This window comes from Aspergillus welwitschiae, assembly GCF_003344945.1.
Source record: "Aspergillus welwitschiae strain CBS 139.54b unplaced genomic scaffold BDQ94scaffold_1, whole genome shotgun sequence".
NCBI lineage: Eukaryota > Fungi > Ascomycota > Eurotiomycetes > Eurotiales > Aspergillaceae > Aspergillus > Aspergillus welwitschiae.
Window position 1 is genome coordinate 1,466,518 of NW_020798695.1, and position 15,025 is coordinate 1,481,542.

Below are 15,025 nucleotides of genomic sequence, written 5' to 3' on the forward strand. Positions count from 1 at the left end.
TACCTGCTACTGGGTCGTGGACGGGATATTACTACTTCTAAACAGTGACAAGCAGGTTGGGTGGAATGTCTGTGTCTGTTGATTCGAGTGCTTGGTTTCGCTGGTGATCCCCAACCTATCGTGGAGCATGCAGTTTGAGTTGTGGGTTCCAGTATATTCTCTCCTTCTCGATTACTCATACACGGTGTATCAATGACAGAAAGTCTACCTTTTATTCTTAGTCGTGGCCTGTCATACACACGTTTTAACCTCAACGGTCTCATTATCTGAGACAAGGGGGTCTGGTTCATATTATTGAATATAGGAAGGAGATGCTGTGGGACTGTTGCACAGATGTTTTTTTCTAGGATATTTCATTAAATATATACTATTTTGCTGAGGCGGATGAAGAGTAGAGGTGGAAAATAGGTCTCTAGGCGCGATGTTGTGGTGGGATACTAGTTGGATTTGGCCAATCTATAGTGATGTGGTTGTAAGGGGTCTGGCATATTCTCCTTGGGAAATCAACACTAAGTACTGGAAAATTAGAAGTCAACAAGCTTGCAGTAGAGGCTATAAGCCCACCACCCCGTCTTCAAATCACCAATTCAAACTACAAATCTATAGATCAACATGACTAACCATATCAACCCCGCGATAAGCTAGTGGGGCACCACATCACGTGTCCCCTCACCCACCAAGCTACCCCTCCCATCACCATCATCACCACCAGCTCCATCACAACCCAATTGACTCATCCCCTTCACAAATCAAACCGTCCACATACAAACCTACCTCCCCGAGGAAATAAACAAAATGCCCACCCTCCAAACCAGCACCCTCGCCTTCCTCGGCGGCGGCAACATGGCCTCGGCCATCATCTCCGGCCTGCTGCGCCAATCCGTGCCCGCAACCAACATCCACGTCTCCGAGCCGTGGGAAGTCAACCGGAACAAGATCGCCGCACTGGGCGTAAACACCACGACATCCAACACCGAGGCCGCCTCCGCCGCCGACGTCGTCATTCTGGCCGTGAAGCCGCAAGTCGCGAAGACCGTGTGCGAGGAACTCCGTCAGGAATGGACGGCCACGGCGCGGGAGAAGTTCCCGATTGTGGTGAGCATTGCGGCGGGAATTATGTTGGAGAGTTTGCAGAAGTGGTTGAGTGTTGAGGGTGGGAAGGTGGCGCCGGTGGTGAGGGTGATGCCGAATACGCCGGCGTTGGTGACGGAGGGGGCTAGTGGTGCGTTTGCCGGGGTGGAGGTTAGTAAGGAGGATAAGGGGTTGGTTGAGGCGTTGTTGGGTAGTGTGAGTCGGGTTACGGAGTGGGTGGATAAGGAGGAGTTGTTGGATGTTGTTACGGGGTTGTCTGGTATGTCTTTCTCTTTTCTCTTTCTTCTCCTCTTTCTATGTTTCTGTCTATTATCTACTTAGAATGGGGATGGTGAGGCTAATGTTTGGTGTGATAGGATCCGGTCCGGCGTATTTCTTCGCTATGGTTGAGCATCTTGTTGCTAGTGCGACTGCTCTCGGTTTGACGAAGGAGCAGGCTACGAGGCTGGCGGCGCAGACTTGTCTCGGTGCTGGAAAGATGCTCGTTGAGTCGGATGATGAGCCCGCACAGCTGAGGAAGAACGTTACTAGTCCGAATGGCACGACGTATGCCGCGTTGCAGACTTTTGAGAAGCTGAACTTTGCGGATATCGTGGATCAGGCGGTTAAGGCGGCGACGGATAGAGCTGCGGAGTTGGGTGAGAGCTTGGGAAAGCAGTAATGTATGATATTCTGTCATGAGGTATGGGTTGTATGTGAGACGATAGCAATGCCGTGCTCTGTCTATTTCGGTGTCATGCAAGCGTGTATGTATCACGCTTTGTAACTCCACATTTAGATATCTACCTGCCTGGGAAACTTCAAAACATCAGTGTGCCCGTCATTCCTCTCTTATACACACCCAACCAGGGCTGATCGAAACGCGGCTTAATATTAACCCGGATGCTGATGTTGACGGCCGTCGTTTTGGAATGCGCGCCATGACCATGCTCATGATCTGACTCGCAGATTTGCCTCTCCTTCTACACGGCTGCATACTTTATTGCCACTCATAAGCTCATCATTTACCAAGTTCTCTCTAGTATCCTTGTAATCATGGGGTCGGGATTTCGTGATGATCTGCTGCAAAGCTATTCAGATGCACAACTAATCCAGCACATCCTTTCCTCCCCATCACCTCCATCTTCCTTCGACGTATCTCTGCTTTCTTCACGATACATTGCCAAGACTACAAGTATCGCGGAAGCCGAAGACACTGCACAAGCTATGGAAATCGCCCATCAACTCGGAATCCGCGGTCCTTCTCTACAGAGGATGGTCATAAATGGGCCAAATGCGCACTATGTCATGGATAGAATCGAGGGCACTACTTTGGATAATACTTGGACGACGCTGGGTTGGTTTGCCACAATCAAGCTGGCTTTACAGCTTCGCCGCTTTGTGCGTATCTTGCGATCAGTCACCTCATCCACTGCCGGATCTCTAGCAACGGGCCAGTGCCGGTCCTTCTATCTTGAAGATCGCTTCGGCCTTCCTCCGCGATCTACACCATCTGATTTCGCAGAATTCTTCCGATTTTGGGCCAACTTCAGAGGCATGCGACAGGCAATGCAAGTCGCAAAGCAGGGTCAGAAACTTAGCGGTGCAGAATATGTTCCCCCAACTCAGGGAAACTTCGTTCTGACGCATCATGATCTCGCTCCGCGGAATCTCCTTGTTTCTCCTTCTGGGCAGCTGTGGCTGCTTGATTGGGAGTTGGCTGGTTTCTATCCAATCTACTTTGAGTATGCCGGGATGCTTAACTTTGATATGCACTCGACGTGGACCGTTTGGGATCGTCTACGCTGGTACCTGTTTACATGGATTGCAGTTGGGTCCTATAAGCATGAAGCTCGTGTGCTCGAAAGTATGAGGTCGCATTTCACTAGCTTCGCCGTTGCGAGAAGGTTTGAGCTGCTAGAAATCGGAGGACCCTCCCGAGTCCCGGCATCCTAGATCCACCCATATGTCGCATATATTTTCAGTGGCATTGTTGGTTTATTTGGGACCCTGTTGGGACATCATGAGCTCCTAGTTTGAGTAGCGGATTACTGGATGTCAGGTCCGCTTCGCGCGCAGCCTCCGGGTAGAATAGGCGCCAGCTTCTCCTTACGAATCACAGCACTTTCTTTCTCAGATGAGCATTCTAGGACCCTCCATTTGTTTCGCATGGCCAACTATCATTGGACATATTTGTGCCGCTGCGGGAAGTTGCGAAATCCATTCGCGCATTGCTCTCCTGATACAAGCTACAAACATTAACAAGGCATTTTCGAGTACATGCAAAACTGCGGGCACTTACTGCAACCAATATCCATGTACGCCGAGCCCCAATGGATAGTTGTTTCTATATTTGCTAATTAAGCGCCAACAAATATGGTACATTCACCACCGACTGAGGCCCAATCATTTGCATACCGTCAAGAGTCCTGTCCTATGATCGTGAGCACTCCGGCTGGTAATCATTGAAATACACCACAGCAATCGACCCTAGCTAACCGTTTGCAGACAAAGTGAATTCCAACTATAACACTGATGACTTGGAGCAGGAGCACCTTCAGAGCTCTGTCTCGGTCATCCACCTTTGTGCTTACAAGAACGAGCAGAATGCAGGCGACGACGATGGAAACCCGCCCACCAACCCCTCGGCTGCTTTCCTGCAGCTCCCTCCTAACCAATCTATCAGACTGGACATGTGTTGTGTCGTTCTTGTTTTGAGTTCCATCATGTATATACTTCGCACTCACGTGTAATTTGTTCTGGAGCAATTTTCTCCATCCATAAGCTGTTAGTCAAGCCTTCTGCCTCTTTTACAGAGTCGCACTACCCCACATAAGGAACTCTAGATCTGCAATTCAATAACAAGAGATGATATCATCCTCCCTCGAGTACTTCATTCGCTGTGACTTCCATCTGCAAGCCAGGGACTAGCTACCAACTTATCGTATCCCACCACTTAATTTAATAAACATACCGAAAGTTCAAGTTCTCCTTATCAGTCAAATCCCCAAACGCCACCACATCATCGCCATCCCCATTCCCAATCCCAACTCCATCCCCTCCCTCCCTCATCCTCATATTATCCCTCCTCCGATTCTCCCACGCCAAGACAACCCTCAAAACCACAATCAACGCAATTTCAATAAAGTTCGATACAACCATAGACCAAATCCCCAAGGTATACCGCGGCGCCTGCTCGGAACGATAGAAGAACGGGCCTGCAATGTTACCCGCACACACTCCGAGAAATATCATCGCATTCGTAACGACTTTCTTTGTATGGCCTGCGATATTTCCTGTTAGGATGGAGAGGATGAGTACGAAGGAGGCGTTGTATGAGCCTGTGAGATAATAACAGATCAGACGGCCCACTTGGTTAGTGGCGGGGAGGAAGGCGAGGCCGAAGGAGCCAGCGAGGTTGGGAAGGAGGAAGAAGATGGCGGTTAGGCAGCGGTTGTTTGGGGGGAGACGGTCGTTGATGAATACGGCGATGATGATCATGAGGGAGGTGAAGGCGCCGTAGGGAATTTGCATTAGGGTTGTTACCACTGTGGTTATGTTGTCAGGGTGAGAATATATAGTAGTTTGTAGGGATACTAAGGGAAGCAACGTACGGGTTGAAAAGCCGAATCCTTGAATGATCAGAGTGCCAAAGTTGGAGATTCCTCCATTGGGAATGTTCCCTGACAGGCCGAGGAGTAGAAATACCCAGACTTTCCAGTCGAGAAGGGCCTCCAGAACTTGTGTCGGCTTGAGGGTTTTATTTTCGACACCGGTTTGGTTGTCGCGGAGTCGCTCGATTGTTAGGCGCCTTTCTCGGGAGGAGAAAGTACGAGCATTGACGGGGGAATCAGGGAGGAATATTGTAATAAGAATACCCCAGAATGCACACAGGGCGCCGATGATGAGGAACTCGTACTTCCAGGAGGCGAGGGCACCATTGATCTGCCCGATGCCATACCCTAGCAGACCACCTAGGGCAATTCCAGCGCCATTAGCCGTGTACCAGATCCCAATGCGGATGGGCTGTTCGCGTCTTGTGTACCACATGCTAGTGATGAGCATGAAGGCGGGATCACTGAATGATCAGTTACTGGTGTCTGCATGCCGAGGATGATACTTACCTGCATGCTTCAGCGGCCCCCGATATCACCCGCAGAACAGCCAGTTGCGTGAAGTTCTTTGCGACAGCTGCTACTATTAGACAGACGGTCAATTGTAATTAGCAATGTACTCACCCTGTAACATCAAAAAGAACCCCCATAGAAAGATATTCACGCCCAGGTACTTTCCAACAGGAAAGCGCTGGAGGAGAAAGTTGGTGGGCAACGCCCAAACAAGGAAGCCAAAGTAGAAGACAGAGGACAGCCATGAGTATTGCTCTCCCGTTAACTTCAAATCCTCCTTGATTCCAAAGATGGCTGCGTATGATAGTGTGGTTTTGTCAATCTGTCCGTGTCAGAAGGTCCCGTTCGAGGAATCTGTAAACTCACGTAGTAGAATGCATAGCAGACTGAGAGAAACGGCAGGATGATCCAGTCTATCTTGCGGACAAGTTTCTTCAACTCAATGGGCTCGGCTGATTCTAGTTCACCGCCAGCTGCAAGGAGGGCGAGTGCTGTATCTCCATGGCTGACTTTGCTGGGGTGATGGATATCCTCGACATGCGAAGGGGACCGCTTGTGAGCATCTCCTGGGTGTTCCGTTGCCATGATGACTGCTCTTGCGGAGTTGGAATGAGATGAGGAGATCCATCGTTTGTAGGGCCGATGTATACAACCCCCAAGCCAAGACTGGGGTCAATGTTGGCGTGGGGGATCGGCATCACCCGCAGCGGATATTTCTCCGCATCTTGACCGGCTAATCCGGGGTTGGGGTATCGACTTGGCGAGGCCATTTTCTCCGCAGTTGACATTTGTTCTTCCTTCTTGACCTGAGTCACTATCTAAAGCATCATGTCAATACTGAGTCGAGAAGAAGTCGAGAAGCACTCCACACGCGAGTCGTGCTGGGTAGCTATCCATGGCTCTGTTTACGATGTCACTGGTAAGTTCAATTGGAGCAGTCATCTTCCAACCACTCACACCGCCAGATTTCCTCGATGAGCATCCTGGTGGTCCACAGGTGATTCTTCGCTGTGCGGGAAAAGATGGCACGGCAGACTTTGATTCAGTCCACGACAAAGACGTTCTCTCACAGGCCCTGGCCCCGTCGGCCCTCAAAGGCATTGTCCAACCAGACACTCTGGCGACAGCATCCCGACCCCTTCCCAAGACATCGGCAACAGCTGAAGAAAACCCTCCACCACCACTAAACAGTATAATCAACCTCAATGACTTCGAGAAGGTAGCACAGCAACATCTTTCCCCTCAGGCATGGGCATATTATTACTCCGGAGCCGACGATGAGATCAGCAAACGACAAGGTCAAAAGGCATACCAGAAGGTGTCTTTCCGGCCTCGCATTCTCCGCAGCATTCGCAACGTAGACACGTCCACCTCGATTTTGGGACAGCCCGTGTCGCTGCCAGTGTACATGAGCCCCTCCGGAATCGCCAAATTTGCTCATCCCGACGGAGAGTGCGCACTGGCCATCGCAGCTGGCGAGGAAGGATTGGCACAGGTGCTGGCAAATGGCTCCAGCATGTCTATTGATGCTGTGCGAGCGGCGGGGATCCACCCTAATCAACCGCTTTTCCAGCAGGTGTATGTCAATAAAGACATTAAAAAGTCGGAGGAGACAGTCCGACGGGCTGTGAAAGCTGGTGCTAGTGGTATCTGGATCACGGTCGATTCCCCTGTTGTTGGGAAGCGGGAAATGGATGAGCGATTGAATCTTGAAGTTCAGGTAAGATACTATGACGGCTCGAAGGCAGAGTCTAACATCTTCTACAGGCGCGCGACTCGTCTGCCAAAGGACAAGGTGTCGCAAAGACAATGGCCAGCTCCATCTCGCCGTACATTGACTGGGAGATTCTCACATGGCTTCGCGGTCTCACCGATCTACCGGTGGTGATTAAGGGGATCCAATGTGTGGAAGATGCTGTTTTGGCATATCAACATGGGGTACAGGGAATCGTCCTGTCCAACCATGGTGGCAGGTCCCAAGACACGTACGTGGGATCCCATTCACAGATATTGTATTCCACAGGCTCACCCGCAGCAGCGCTCAACCTCCACTGGTCACTTTACTCGAGATCCGACGATATGCACCATACCTGATCGAAAGTAACATGCAAATTTTCATTGATGGAGGCATTCGACGTGGAACAGATGTCCTGAAGGCCCTTGCATTAGGAGCAACTGCTGTTGGGCTTGGGCGACCATTTCTGTTCAGTCTGGCAGCCGGCTATGGAGCAGATGGGACCCGCCGGGCCATTCAAATCTTGCGGCAGGAAATTGAAATGAACATGGTGTTCCTGGGCGTGACAAAGCTGTCGGAATTGGGGCCTCATTTGGTGAATTCAATGAGGCTGGAACGAGATGTAGTTGGCTCGGTTAAACTGTGAAGAGGCAGGCTTCTGTAGATTACTGGATATGAATATCTCCCCAATTCATATCGCATTGTTCACATCCAGGCACAGCCTTAACCAGGACACAGACCAGTTCGCACTAAATGGAATTAAGAGGGGCATGGGCTGACCAGTGCATATTAGTGCGTAAGCACTATTCCCCATGTAACTGGCACGGGCTTATCGAAGCCATTCGGATCGCGGGAACACCGCGGAACTAATCTGGCTGGTGGATGTCACAACGATGCTTGTGCTCAGTTCCCCTCCCTGCTAAATTTCACCCGGTACCTGATTATTGCACTACTTCAACCCCCTCATCCGGCCACGTCCATCTTTCTTTTTACGCCCTCCAAAAATATTTTATCCATTCACTTACTTTCTAACACACTCCCAATTTTCAAGTCAACCAAATGGCTACCCCCGCAGAAGCTCAGACAGCTCCCTTCGGCACTTGGGACAGTCCCATCACAGCCGCAACCCTGACGTCCAAAGGCATCAGTTTCTCCGGCATCGCGGCCACGGTTCGTCCCCTTCTCCTCTGTATCCTACTACGTCCGAATTAAATTGACCTCTCCCTGCAGGCGGATGGTACCATCTACGTGAATGAAGGCCGCCCTGCCGAAGAAGGTCGCAATTGTATCGTCGAATGGCGCAACAACCAGCCCCGTGACGTTTTACCAGCTGCCTACAGTGCCCGCACAGCCGTCCACGGCTACGGCGGCGCGGCGTTCAACATCACGTCAGACGGAAAGGTGATCTTCGCAGACTGGAAAACTCACGGTGTGTATATCCTTGATCCTGCCACTTGTGATGTAACAGCAGCCGTCGAGCCAGACGAAAAGATCTGGTACGCTGCGTTCAATTCCCACCCCAAGAGACCAGAATTGGTGTTTGCTATCAGGGAGGATCACCACGGCAAGGAGGTGGTCAATGAGCTTGTTGTAATCAATACCGGGAATAAGAAGGTGGAGGTTGCAGCGACGGGAGCGGACTTTTACTCGCATCCCACGTTCAGCCCTGCTGGTGATAGAGTGTCTTGGATCCAGTGGAACCATCCCGAGATGCCGTGGACGGGAACTGAGTTGTTTTCCGCGCCGTGGAAGGATGAGAAGGTTGGAACCCCTGTGAAATTGGCAGGGAATGGCGATGAAGAAAGTATCTTGCAACCGAGATGGGGACCAGACGGAACCTTGTTCTTTGTGTCGGATCGCACTGGATATTGGCAGTTTTATCGCTGGAGCCCGGAAGGAAGTGATGAGCCCCGTGCTATCGTTATTGAAGGCCTGGAGAAGGGCGAGTTCGCTCACCCAGAATGGCTCCTGGGATCGTATGACTCCTAACCCTCTTGCTCACATAGTCTATATCTAACACGATGCAGTTGCACATATGTTCTTCCAAACGCCAACACAATTGTTGCAGCCTGGACGCAGAACGCAACGGAGCGTCTCGTCATCATTGACCTCGAGAAAAACACCTATACCTTCCCCGCCCACATCGCATCGCTCACTGGCATCCAACACAGCGCCGTGGCCCTGACATCTCCCACCAGCATTGCCGTCATTGCCAGCACTCCCACTGCTCCCAGCACTGTCTACCACATCTCTCTCACCAACAACGATGCCTCCGCGCCAACCGTCCTCCGCTCCTCCACCTCAGTCACCATCTCCGACAGTTACTTTTCTCGTGCCCAACACATCTCATTCCCGCGCACCATCTCCACCCACCCTAATACTCTCTCCCACGCATTTTTCCTCCCTCCTACGAATCCTAAGTACAGCAGTGCCCCAGGCGAGCTTCCCCCGCTCATCATTACCATTCACGGCGGGCCCACCATCCACACCGACCCCGGCCTTAGCATGATGTGGCAGTACTACACCACACGAGGATATGCCGTTGCCCTGCTCAACTACGCCGGCTCCTCTGGCTATGGACGCGCCTACCGCAAGCTTCTTAATGGAAGTTGGGGTGTGCTCGACGTGCACGACGCCGCAGACTGTGCCCGCTACCTGATCTCCGAAGGCAAGGTGCACCCGTCCCGCATTGGCATTACTGGCGTTAGTTCCGGTGGATATGCCACTCTCCAGGCGATCTGCATGTTCCCGACTCTCTTCACCGGTGCGGTCAGCGTCTCTGGCATTAGTGACGTCGAAGCTCTCGTGGCCGAAACACACAAGTTCGAGAGTCACTATGCCTTCCGCCTACTATTCGATGATAAGGTGCCCGAGACTGAAGAAGAGAAGCGGAAGGTGTATCGCGAGCGGAGCCCCAGGTTCCATGCAGACAAAATCAAGGCCAAGCTGCTGTTGTTGCAGGGCACGGACGATGAGATTGTGCCGTTGAACCAAGCGCAGGCGATGGCTGATGATGTCCAGCGCAGCGGCGGGGTGGCCAAGTTGGTGATCTTTGAGGGCGAGGGACATGGGTACCCGCGGAAGGCGGAGAATGGCTTGCAGGCTAAGGAGGTGGAAGAGGGCTGGTGGAAGGAGAACTTGGCCGAGGTCAAGGGGGAACGAGTGTGATATCATGACTTGATGCAACAGAGTATCAAGCACAGGGGACCATCCAGTGAAAGAGATGTAAGCTAGGCACATCTACGTTCTAGAATATAGAGTGTCGTGATCTCATCCATCACTACAACCAAACACTCGTGCACAGATACTGAAGTTCTTCGTGACCCCCAAGCTCGTGAGACAGGCCAGTAAACCCAACAAACTAGTCACCGAACACTCCTAGAGATCAATCAATCATTATGCCTCGCCCACTAACCCGATAGAACAAAGCTACCGTAGATGGTCGGTTTTCAATATACTCCACACCTATTCGTCCATAAACACACCAGGGACTAACCCCCTAGAATATACAAATTTGACCAATGCGTTCAGTTCAGCCTTCCTTTTCATCTCACATTATATATATAAAGGATGGAGAAGACACGCTAATCCTCACAGCTACACGTCCCACACAAAAAAAGACAAAAATGCTCACACTCGGATTCGAACCGAGGATCTCATGATTACTAGTCATGCGCTTTACCAACTAAGCCATGCGAGCAATTGATGCTGCTGATGCAGAATATTATGCTATACAGACCAAACTTGAAGTATCAGAAAAGCATCCTAGTGCTCAATCGGCTATGCAGTCACACCACACCACCGAAATACAAAGAACAGATATAATCCAACTCATTATATATACAGCACACCGGAATAGAATCTAAGTGAACTAGCCAGCCAGTTTAGAGATATCCGACTACGCACTGCAGCCAAGAGACCGAGATGGATAAATTAAGAACGGCGACGGTGTGGTTCTCGTGGCCGGATGCTCTCAGGATTTAATATGGAATGAATGACCGGGCTTCACTGGAGCCCGAGATACGGCGTACTTAGTAGTAACTTTTAAGGTTGCGGTCGCCGAAGTCTTTTGTCGGTGTACAAGGGGTTTGAGTTAGTATTGACCGGATCGGGATCTGTTGGTGTTAAATGCGTCGGGGAGATGGTGGTGGTGTTTGTGGAGAAAGGGGTGAATGACATATGATGGCTTTTGTTCCGTACTTTTGGATTAACTTTGTTTTGCTGTCGGTGATAGATAAGCTTGATAGGATTGTTCAGGGATGGAATGTGTCTGGTGCTTTTAGGTTCGGAATGTTAGGTAGGTAGTGTAGGAAGGTTGAAGCTGAGCGAGTAGCGGTGCCGATTCTATTTTGGTAGGGGAATAACCAGTGTACATTAATATAAGATCCAGATATCTCTCATGTTATAAGTAGTAAGATCATCTCAATAGTCTATTCAGAGTATGCAACTTTAATTTTCTTACCCCTGTACCCACTTCGAAGGTGTAGACTGTGTACAATGGAGTCCTTAGTATTATCTCCATCTCATCCCTTCTTCTTACAACGAATGCAATAAATATAATGAAGGGAAAATTCTCCGAGAAACTAACAAATCAAATCAACCACCAAGAATATCCAATTCCAAATCACACTTAGGCCAAAAGAACCACTGCCATTGCCTCACCTCATTGATCTGCTCACCACTTCCAGACAACGCGACCAGGCAAGCATGGAACCATGGTTCCGTGAAGATAATCGGCGCCTCGGTCGGGGACCAATCCAGCTAAAATCTGCACTAACCAACGAATCCCCGGCATTTCCATGCTTCCATTCCCCTTCGATCGTCTGTCTGGTCACCCCTGCACATCCTCTCCCCGACCGTCCGAAGGAACCGCTGGTCCACGAGGAGATGTCTGCAGCTAGGATTAGAATTTTAGTATATTATCCCTGCATAGATGATGACCTGATATAGACAAAGAATGTATATTTATATAACCATGTGCTCAATCCGCGCCACAAGTATTTCCTAGAAATTCTCAATCACAGGATTGAAAGTAAAAGGCTGCGACTCACTCGGGGACTCCCGTCCTCATCGGCCCTTCGACTTTCTGGTTCTGGTTTCGGGGACCAGTTCTGTCACGGTATGTGATTGGAATGTGTGGTCCCCGAACTGCCACTCACTCACTCGGCCTTCTTTGTTCACTTCAAAATCGGTGAGAGAGGAAGTCGCCGTTACAATTTCGTTGTTCCGTATATTTCAGATTGTGATGTTGCTGGACTGGGATTCTTTCTCATGGCTCGATTTTTGCCCTTAACTTATCCATTGCTTGTATGATGAAGGTATTCTTCATCTTTGATCATCTACTCCTACTACTCGCTGTATAGCCTCAACATGTTCACGCCCGTGCATACCACGCTCGGGGCCTTGATGCTCTTCCAGGGCTCTACGGGGTTGTTGTTGCACAATGGTGCTGTGTTGGGTATCTCTTCACTCTTGTCGGGCGCTGTACTGAATCCGACAAGAGATAATGTGGCTCTCATTGCTGGTATGGTGTCGAGTGTTGTCCCCGTCGCCCTTTTATTGCCTTCCGCCATTCCGTCATATCCTGCTGCACCGAGTTCCTGGGGGACGTGGCTGTTGACTGTGGGCCATGGGTTTCTGCTGGGATGGGGTACAAAGGTAGATGAATGATTCCTCTCCTCCTGAGACGCGAGAGCTGTGATTGCTAACGACATCGTGGAATAGAACGGTCGAGGTTGCACGTCCGGCCACATGCTCTGTGGCATTTCCCGATTGTCTCCACGCTCGTTCATTGCTACTGCTGTCTTCTTCACCACCGCGTTGCTCACAGCTAATTTCTTCGCCGGCGGCTCCAACATTCCTCCATGTGCCGGTGGAACACCCTGCTACATGCCCGTCTATCCGTCCACAGCGGAACTCATCGTCATGCTCACCACCACAGTAGTCACATCCGTGGTGAACTTCGTCGTCGTGCCCCGTACCCTGGATAGATCTGAGCGCTCAAAAACCATATTCTCGTACCTGGCCGGTCTGGAATTCGGCTTGGGGCTGCTATTCTCAGGAATGGCTGACCCAGCCAAGGTTCTGCGGTTCTTTGCCTTCTTGTCCAACCCTTCACGCTTCGATCCATCGCTAGCTCTCATCATCCTCTTCGGAATCGGCCCGTCACTGATGACGTACTTGTCGACCAAACCGGGACAGCAGACTGAGGACAAGTCGGGACGGTCCACACCTACTCTGGCGGCACAGTGGAGACTGCCCACTGCGACTGTGGCGGATATTGATTGGCGTTTTGTAGCAGGCGGAGTCGCTTTTGGTCTCGCCTGGGGACTACGGGGAGTATGTCCCGGTCCGGCCATCCTGCGTAGTGTGCTACAGCCGGTTTGGGGTTTGGCAGAGATGACTGGTTTCATGCTCGGTAATCTGGTGTGACTTCTGCCCCAATGATCGCTTTTCAAGGGTGGTAGTGCTGGACCACGAACTCTTCTGAAAGGGCCATGCGCGCGAGTGGCTGAGAGCGTTCCTAATCATGAGCTATGCAGGCAATCGGGCATTAGCACAGCTCTCATAGCAAATACTCCGCGCGCCAAGATGTACATAGAGAATCCAGGGCCCCAGTGGCCAGTGAAATGTGAATATATTCAGACAATGCTTACAGTTCAGTCTTGGCTTCGTAGCCAGTGCGCTTGTTCTTTCCATGGTCATTTTCCCGAGGTTTCTGCTCAAATCCGGGCATGAAACCCTCCAGCTCCATCCACTCCGCCGCAAATGCAGTCACTAACAAACTCCAGTCCTCTACGGTCGCCAGGTCCAAATGTTCGCCATCGTCCTCAATGCGATGCCAGACTGGCGGGAATCCATGGGGACCCGCATCGATTACATGGAGGATCTCTACTCCGCGCTTCATGAAGGGAATGTGGTCATCCTGGATACCGGAATAGTAAGGAATTTCATGCTCGCTTTTCGAGGCCTGCGTGAACCACAGCCGCTGCCGGTCGGGATCATTGCCTGCGGACTTAAATTGGTTGAGCCGTCGCAGACGGCGCTCAAGTGCAGCCAATTTCTTGTATGCCCAATGTGTTGTGGGAAAGAAGGACTGGATTGTCGGATCTTTCGAGCCCAATAGGTCCAGGAGAACGAAGAGGGAGATTGAGTCCAGGGGAGTCTTGTAGATTGACATGGCTGGGTGAACATCTGAATCCCATTGCTCGGCGAGCGAGCGAGCACCGTAGAGGGAGTCAGTGTCGGTCCAATACTTGAAGGCCTCTTCACCATCCAGGAAGAGGACTTGAATGCCCGTCTGCTCATCCAATGGATTTGTTTCGCCTTGTGCCTGCATGGCCTCCCACTTCTTTGTCAAAGCTGCATCGATGCTCCTCATGGCGTGCATAATCATCGCGCAAGGCGCTGCACTGTCAATAGCCCCGATGAATCCTTCCGGCTCGTATTTACTGTCGTAATGGGCGACCAGGGTGAGTCGGCCAACATCGCCGGGAGCCGCCCACGGGGGGTCACGGGATGCGATCAAGTTCACAAACGGCACATCCTTCCCATTCGACACAGGTGTTTTTGAAGTCGAGTTCTGAAAGTCAAGATTCCAGCCGGGGAGCGAGTTTCGGAAGAAGTCGACGAAGTGGTTCAGCACGGCTGTCGATCCGGAGGTCCCAGACACACGAGGCCTCAGGATTGGGGACAATATGGCGCCGGTATGGATATCGAAGTCATCGTTCGGACGGGGAAGCGATTCTAGTGTTTGATCCGAGATGGCCTGGTAAGCGTTGCCTGGAGCGAGCAGGAAGAGGACAGTAAGATAGATGGAGAGCAAGGGGGCCAGAAGGCCACGATAAGCCGGATACATGGCTGGGTAGAGCGCAGCGACCGAGGTCAGCGAGCCTTCATCGCAAACAGTATCGACAGCGTTTTAGCAGCCTCCGATGAAGGAGAATCGTGACGATACCGACAAGCAAAGTCAGGGGGAGGTTGTTGAGGAAGCGATAGCGATTGGGGAAGGTTCAAGTCTATTCCAATCTATTGTCGGGCTGTCAATCGAACCCCCGACCGCCAAGCCGGATCACGTTGCGGAGCTTCTCCA

The 15,025-nt window shown here is 51.2% G+C and overlaps 8 protein-coding genes and 1 non-coding gene across 9 annotated transcripts; 6 read left to right on the forward strand and 3 right to left on the reverse strand.

Moving 5' to 3' along the window:
* The first annotated feature begins 674 nt into the window (after nucleotides 1-674).
* On the forward strand, nucleotides 675-1,988 carry BDQ94DRAFT_6315 (pyrroline-5-carboxylate reductase family protein). Its single transcript, XM_026776214.1, has 2 exons — nucleotides 675-1,351; nucleotides 1,449-1,988. Exons 1-2 carry the CDS (start codon nucleotides 796-798, stop codon nucleotides 1,751-1,753), a joined length of 861 nt encoding a protein of 286 aa, XP_026632545.1. The 5' UTR covers nucleotides 675-795; the 3' UTR covers nucleotides 1,754-1,988.
* A 139-nt stretch (nucleotides 1,989-2,127) lies between these two features.
* On the forward strand, nucleotides 2,128-3,027 carry BDQ94DRAFT_165231 (uncharacterized protein; the record flags this gene model as incomplete). Its single annotated transcript, XM_026770242.1, has 1 exon — nucleotides 2,128-3,027. One exon carries the CDS (start codon nucleotides 2,128-2,130, stop codon nucleotides 3,025-3,027), a length of 900 nt encoding a protein of 299 aa, XP_026632546.1.
* A 290-nt stretch (nucleotides 3,028-3,317) lies between these two features.
* Nucleotides 3,318-3,869, forward strand: BDQ94DRAFT_133241 (uncharacterized protein). The gene is made up of 2 exons (XM_026764228.1): nucleotides 3,318-3,529; nucleotides 3,580-3,869. Exons 1-2 carry the CDS (start codon nucleotides 3,448-3,450, stop codon nucleotides 3,822-3,824), a joined length of 327 nt encoding a protein of 108 aa, XP_026632547.1. The 5' UTR covers nucleotides 3,318-3,447; the 3' UTR covers nucleotides 3,825-3,869.
* Nucleotides 3,870-3,952: 83 nt separating this feature from the next.
* BDQ94DRAFT_176976 (major facilitator superfamily domain-containing protein) lies at nucleotides 3,953-5,783 on the reverse strand (the record flags this gene model as incomplete). Its single annotated transcript, XM_026772794.1, has 5 exons — nucleotides 3,953-4,619; nucleotides 4,686-5,149; nucleotides 5,196-5,262; nucleotides 5,310-5,520; nucleotides 5,565-5,783. 5 exons carry the CDS (start codon nucleotides 5,781-5,783, stop codon nucleotides 4,033-4,035), a joined length of 1,548 nt encoding a protein of 515 aa, XP_026632548.1. The 3' UTR covers nucleotides 3,953-4,032.
* Nucleotides 5,784-6,026: 243 nt separating this feature from the next.
* BDQ94DRAFT_176979 (FMN-dependent alpha-hydroxy acid dehydrogenase) lies at nucleotides 6,027-7,612 on the forward strand (the record flags this gene model as incomplete). Its single annotated transcript, XM_026772795.1, has 4 exons — nucleotides 6,027-6,117; nucleotides 6,164-6,918; nucleotides 6,966-7,183; nucleotides 7,222-7,612. 4 exons carry the CDS (start codon nucleotides 6,027-6,029, stop codon nucleotides 7,577-7,579), a joined length of 1,422 nt encoding a protein of 473 aa, XP_026632549.1. The 3' UTR covers nucleotides 7,580-7,612.
* Nucleotides 7,613-7,900: 288 nt separating this feature from the next.
* BDQ94DRAFT_133243 (alpha/beta-hydrolase) lies at nucleotides 7,901-10,452 on the forward strand. The gene is made up of 3 exons (XM_026764229.1): nucleotides 7,901-8,103; nucleotides 8,164-8,909; nucleotides 8,961-10,452. The coding sequence occupies exons 1-3, from the start codon at nucleotides 7,993-7,995 to the stop codon at nucleotides 10,099-10,101; spliced, it is 1,998 nt and encodes a 665-aa protein (XP_026632550.1). The 5' UTR covers nucleotides 7,901-7,992; the 3' UTR covers nucleotides 10,102-10,452.
* Nucleotides 10,453-10,560: 108 nt separating this feature from the next.
* Nucleotides 10,561-10,633, reverse strand: BDQ94DRAFT_t10. The gene has a single exon. It is a non-coding gene; the product is annotated as a tRNA-Thr (tRNA).
* A 1,670-nt stretch (nucleotides 10,634-12,303) lies between these two features.
* On the forward strand, nucleotides 12,304-13,365 carry BDQ94DRAFT_165236 (YeeE/YedE family protein; the record flags this gene model as incomplete). The annotated part of the gene is made up of 2 exons (XM_026770243.1): nucleotides 12,304-12,591; nucleotides 12,658-13,365. The coding sequence occupies 2 exons, from the start codon at nucleotides 12,304-12,306 to the stop codon at nucleotides 13,363-13,365; spliced, it is 996 nt and encodes a 331-aa protein (XP_026632551.1).
* A 207-nt stretch (nucleotides 13,366-13,572) lies between these two features.
* On the reverse strand, nucleotides 13,573-14,919 carry BDQ94DRAFT_133246 (glutaminyl-peptide cyclotransferase family protein). Its single transcript, XM_026764230.1, has one exon. It carries the CDS (start codon nucleotides 14,789-14,791, stop codon nucleotides 13,586-13,588), a length of 1,206 nt encoding a protein of 401 aa, XP_026632552.1. The 5' UTR covers nucleotides 14,792-14,919; the 3' UTR covers nucleotides 13,573-13,585.
* Between the last annotated feature and the right edge of the window lie 106 nt (nucleotides 14,920-15,025).

Coding starts and splice junctions, on each gene's coding strand:
- BDQ94DRAFT_133246 (XM_026764230.1), bottom strand. CDS start 14,791: ATGTATCCGGCTTATCGTGGCCTTCTGGCCCCCTTGCTCTCCATCTAT.
- BDQ94DRAFT_133241 (XM_026764228.1), top strand. CDS start 3,448: ATGGTACATTCACCACCGACTGAGGCCCAATCATTTGCATACCGTCAA. Junction 3,530..3,579: donor GATCGTGAGCACTCCGGCTG/GTAATCATTGAA, acceptor AACCGTTTGCAG/ACAAAGTGAATTCCAACTAT.
- BDQ94DRAFT_6315 (XM_026776214.1), top strand. CDS start 796: ATGCCCACCCTCCAAACCAGCACCCTCGCCTTCCTCGGCGGCGGCAAC. Junction 1,352..1,448: donor TGTTGTTACGGGGTTGTCTG/GTATGTCTTTCT, acceptor TTGGTGTGATAG/GATCCGGTCCGGCGTATTTC.
- BDQ94DRAFT_133243 (XM_026764229.1), top strand. CDS start 7,993: ATGGCTACCCCCGCAGAAGCTCAGACAGCTCCCTTCGGCACTTGGGAC. Junction 8,104..8,163: donor TCTCCGGCATCGCGGCCACG/GTTCGTCCCCTT, acceptor CTCTCCCTGCAG/GCGGATGGTACCATCTACGT. Junction 8,910..8,960: donor CCAGAATGGCTCCTGGGATC/GTATGACTCCTA, acceptor AACACGATGCAG/TTGCACATATGTTCTTCCAA.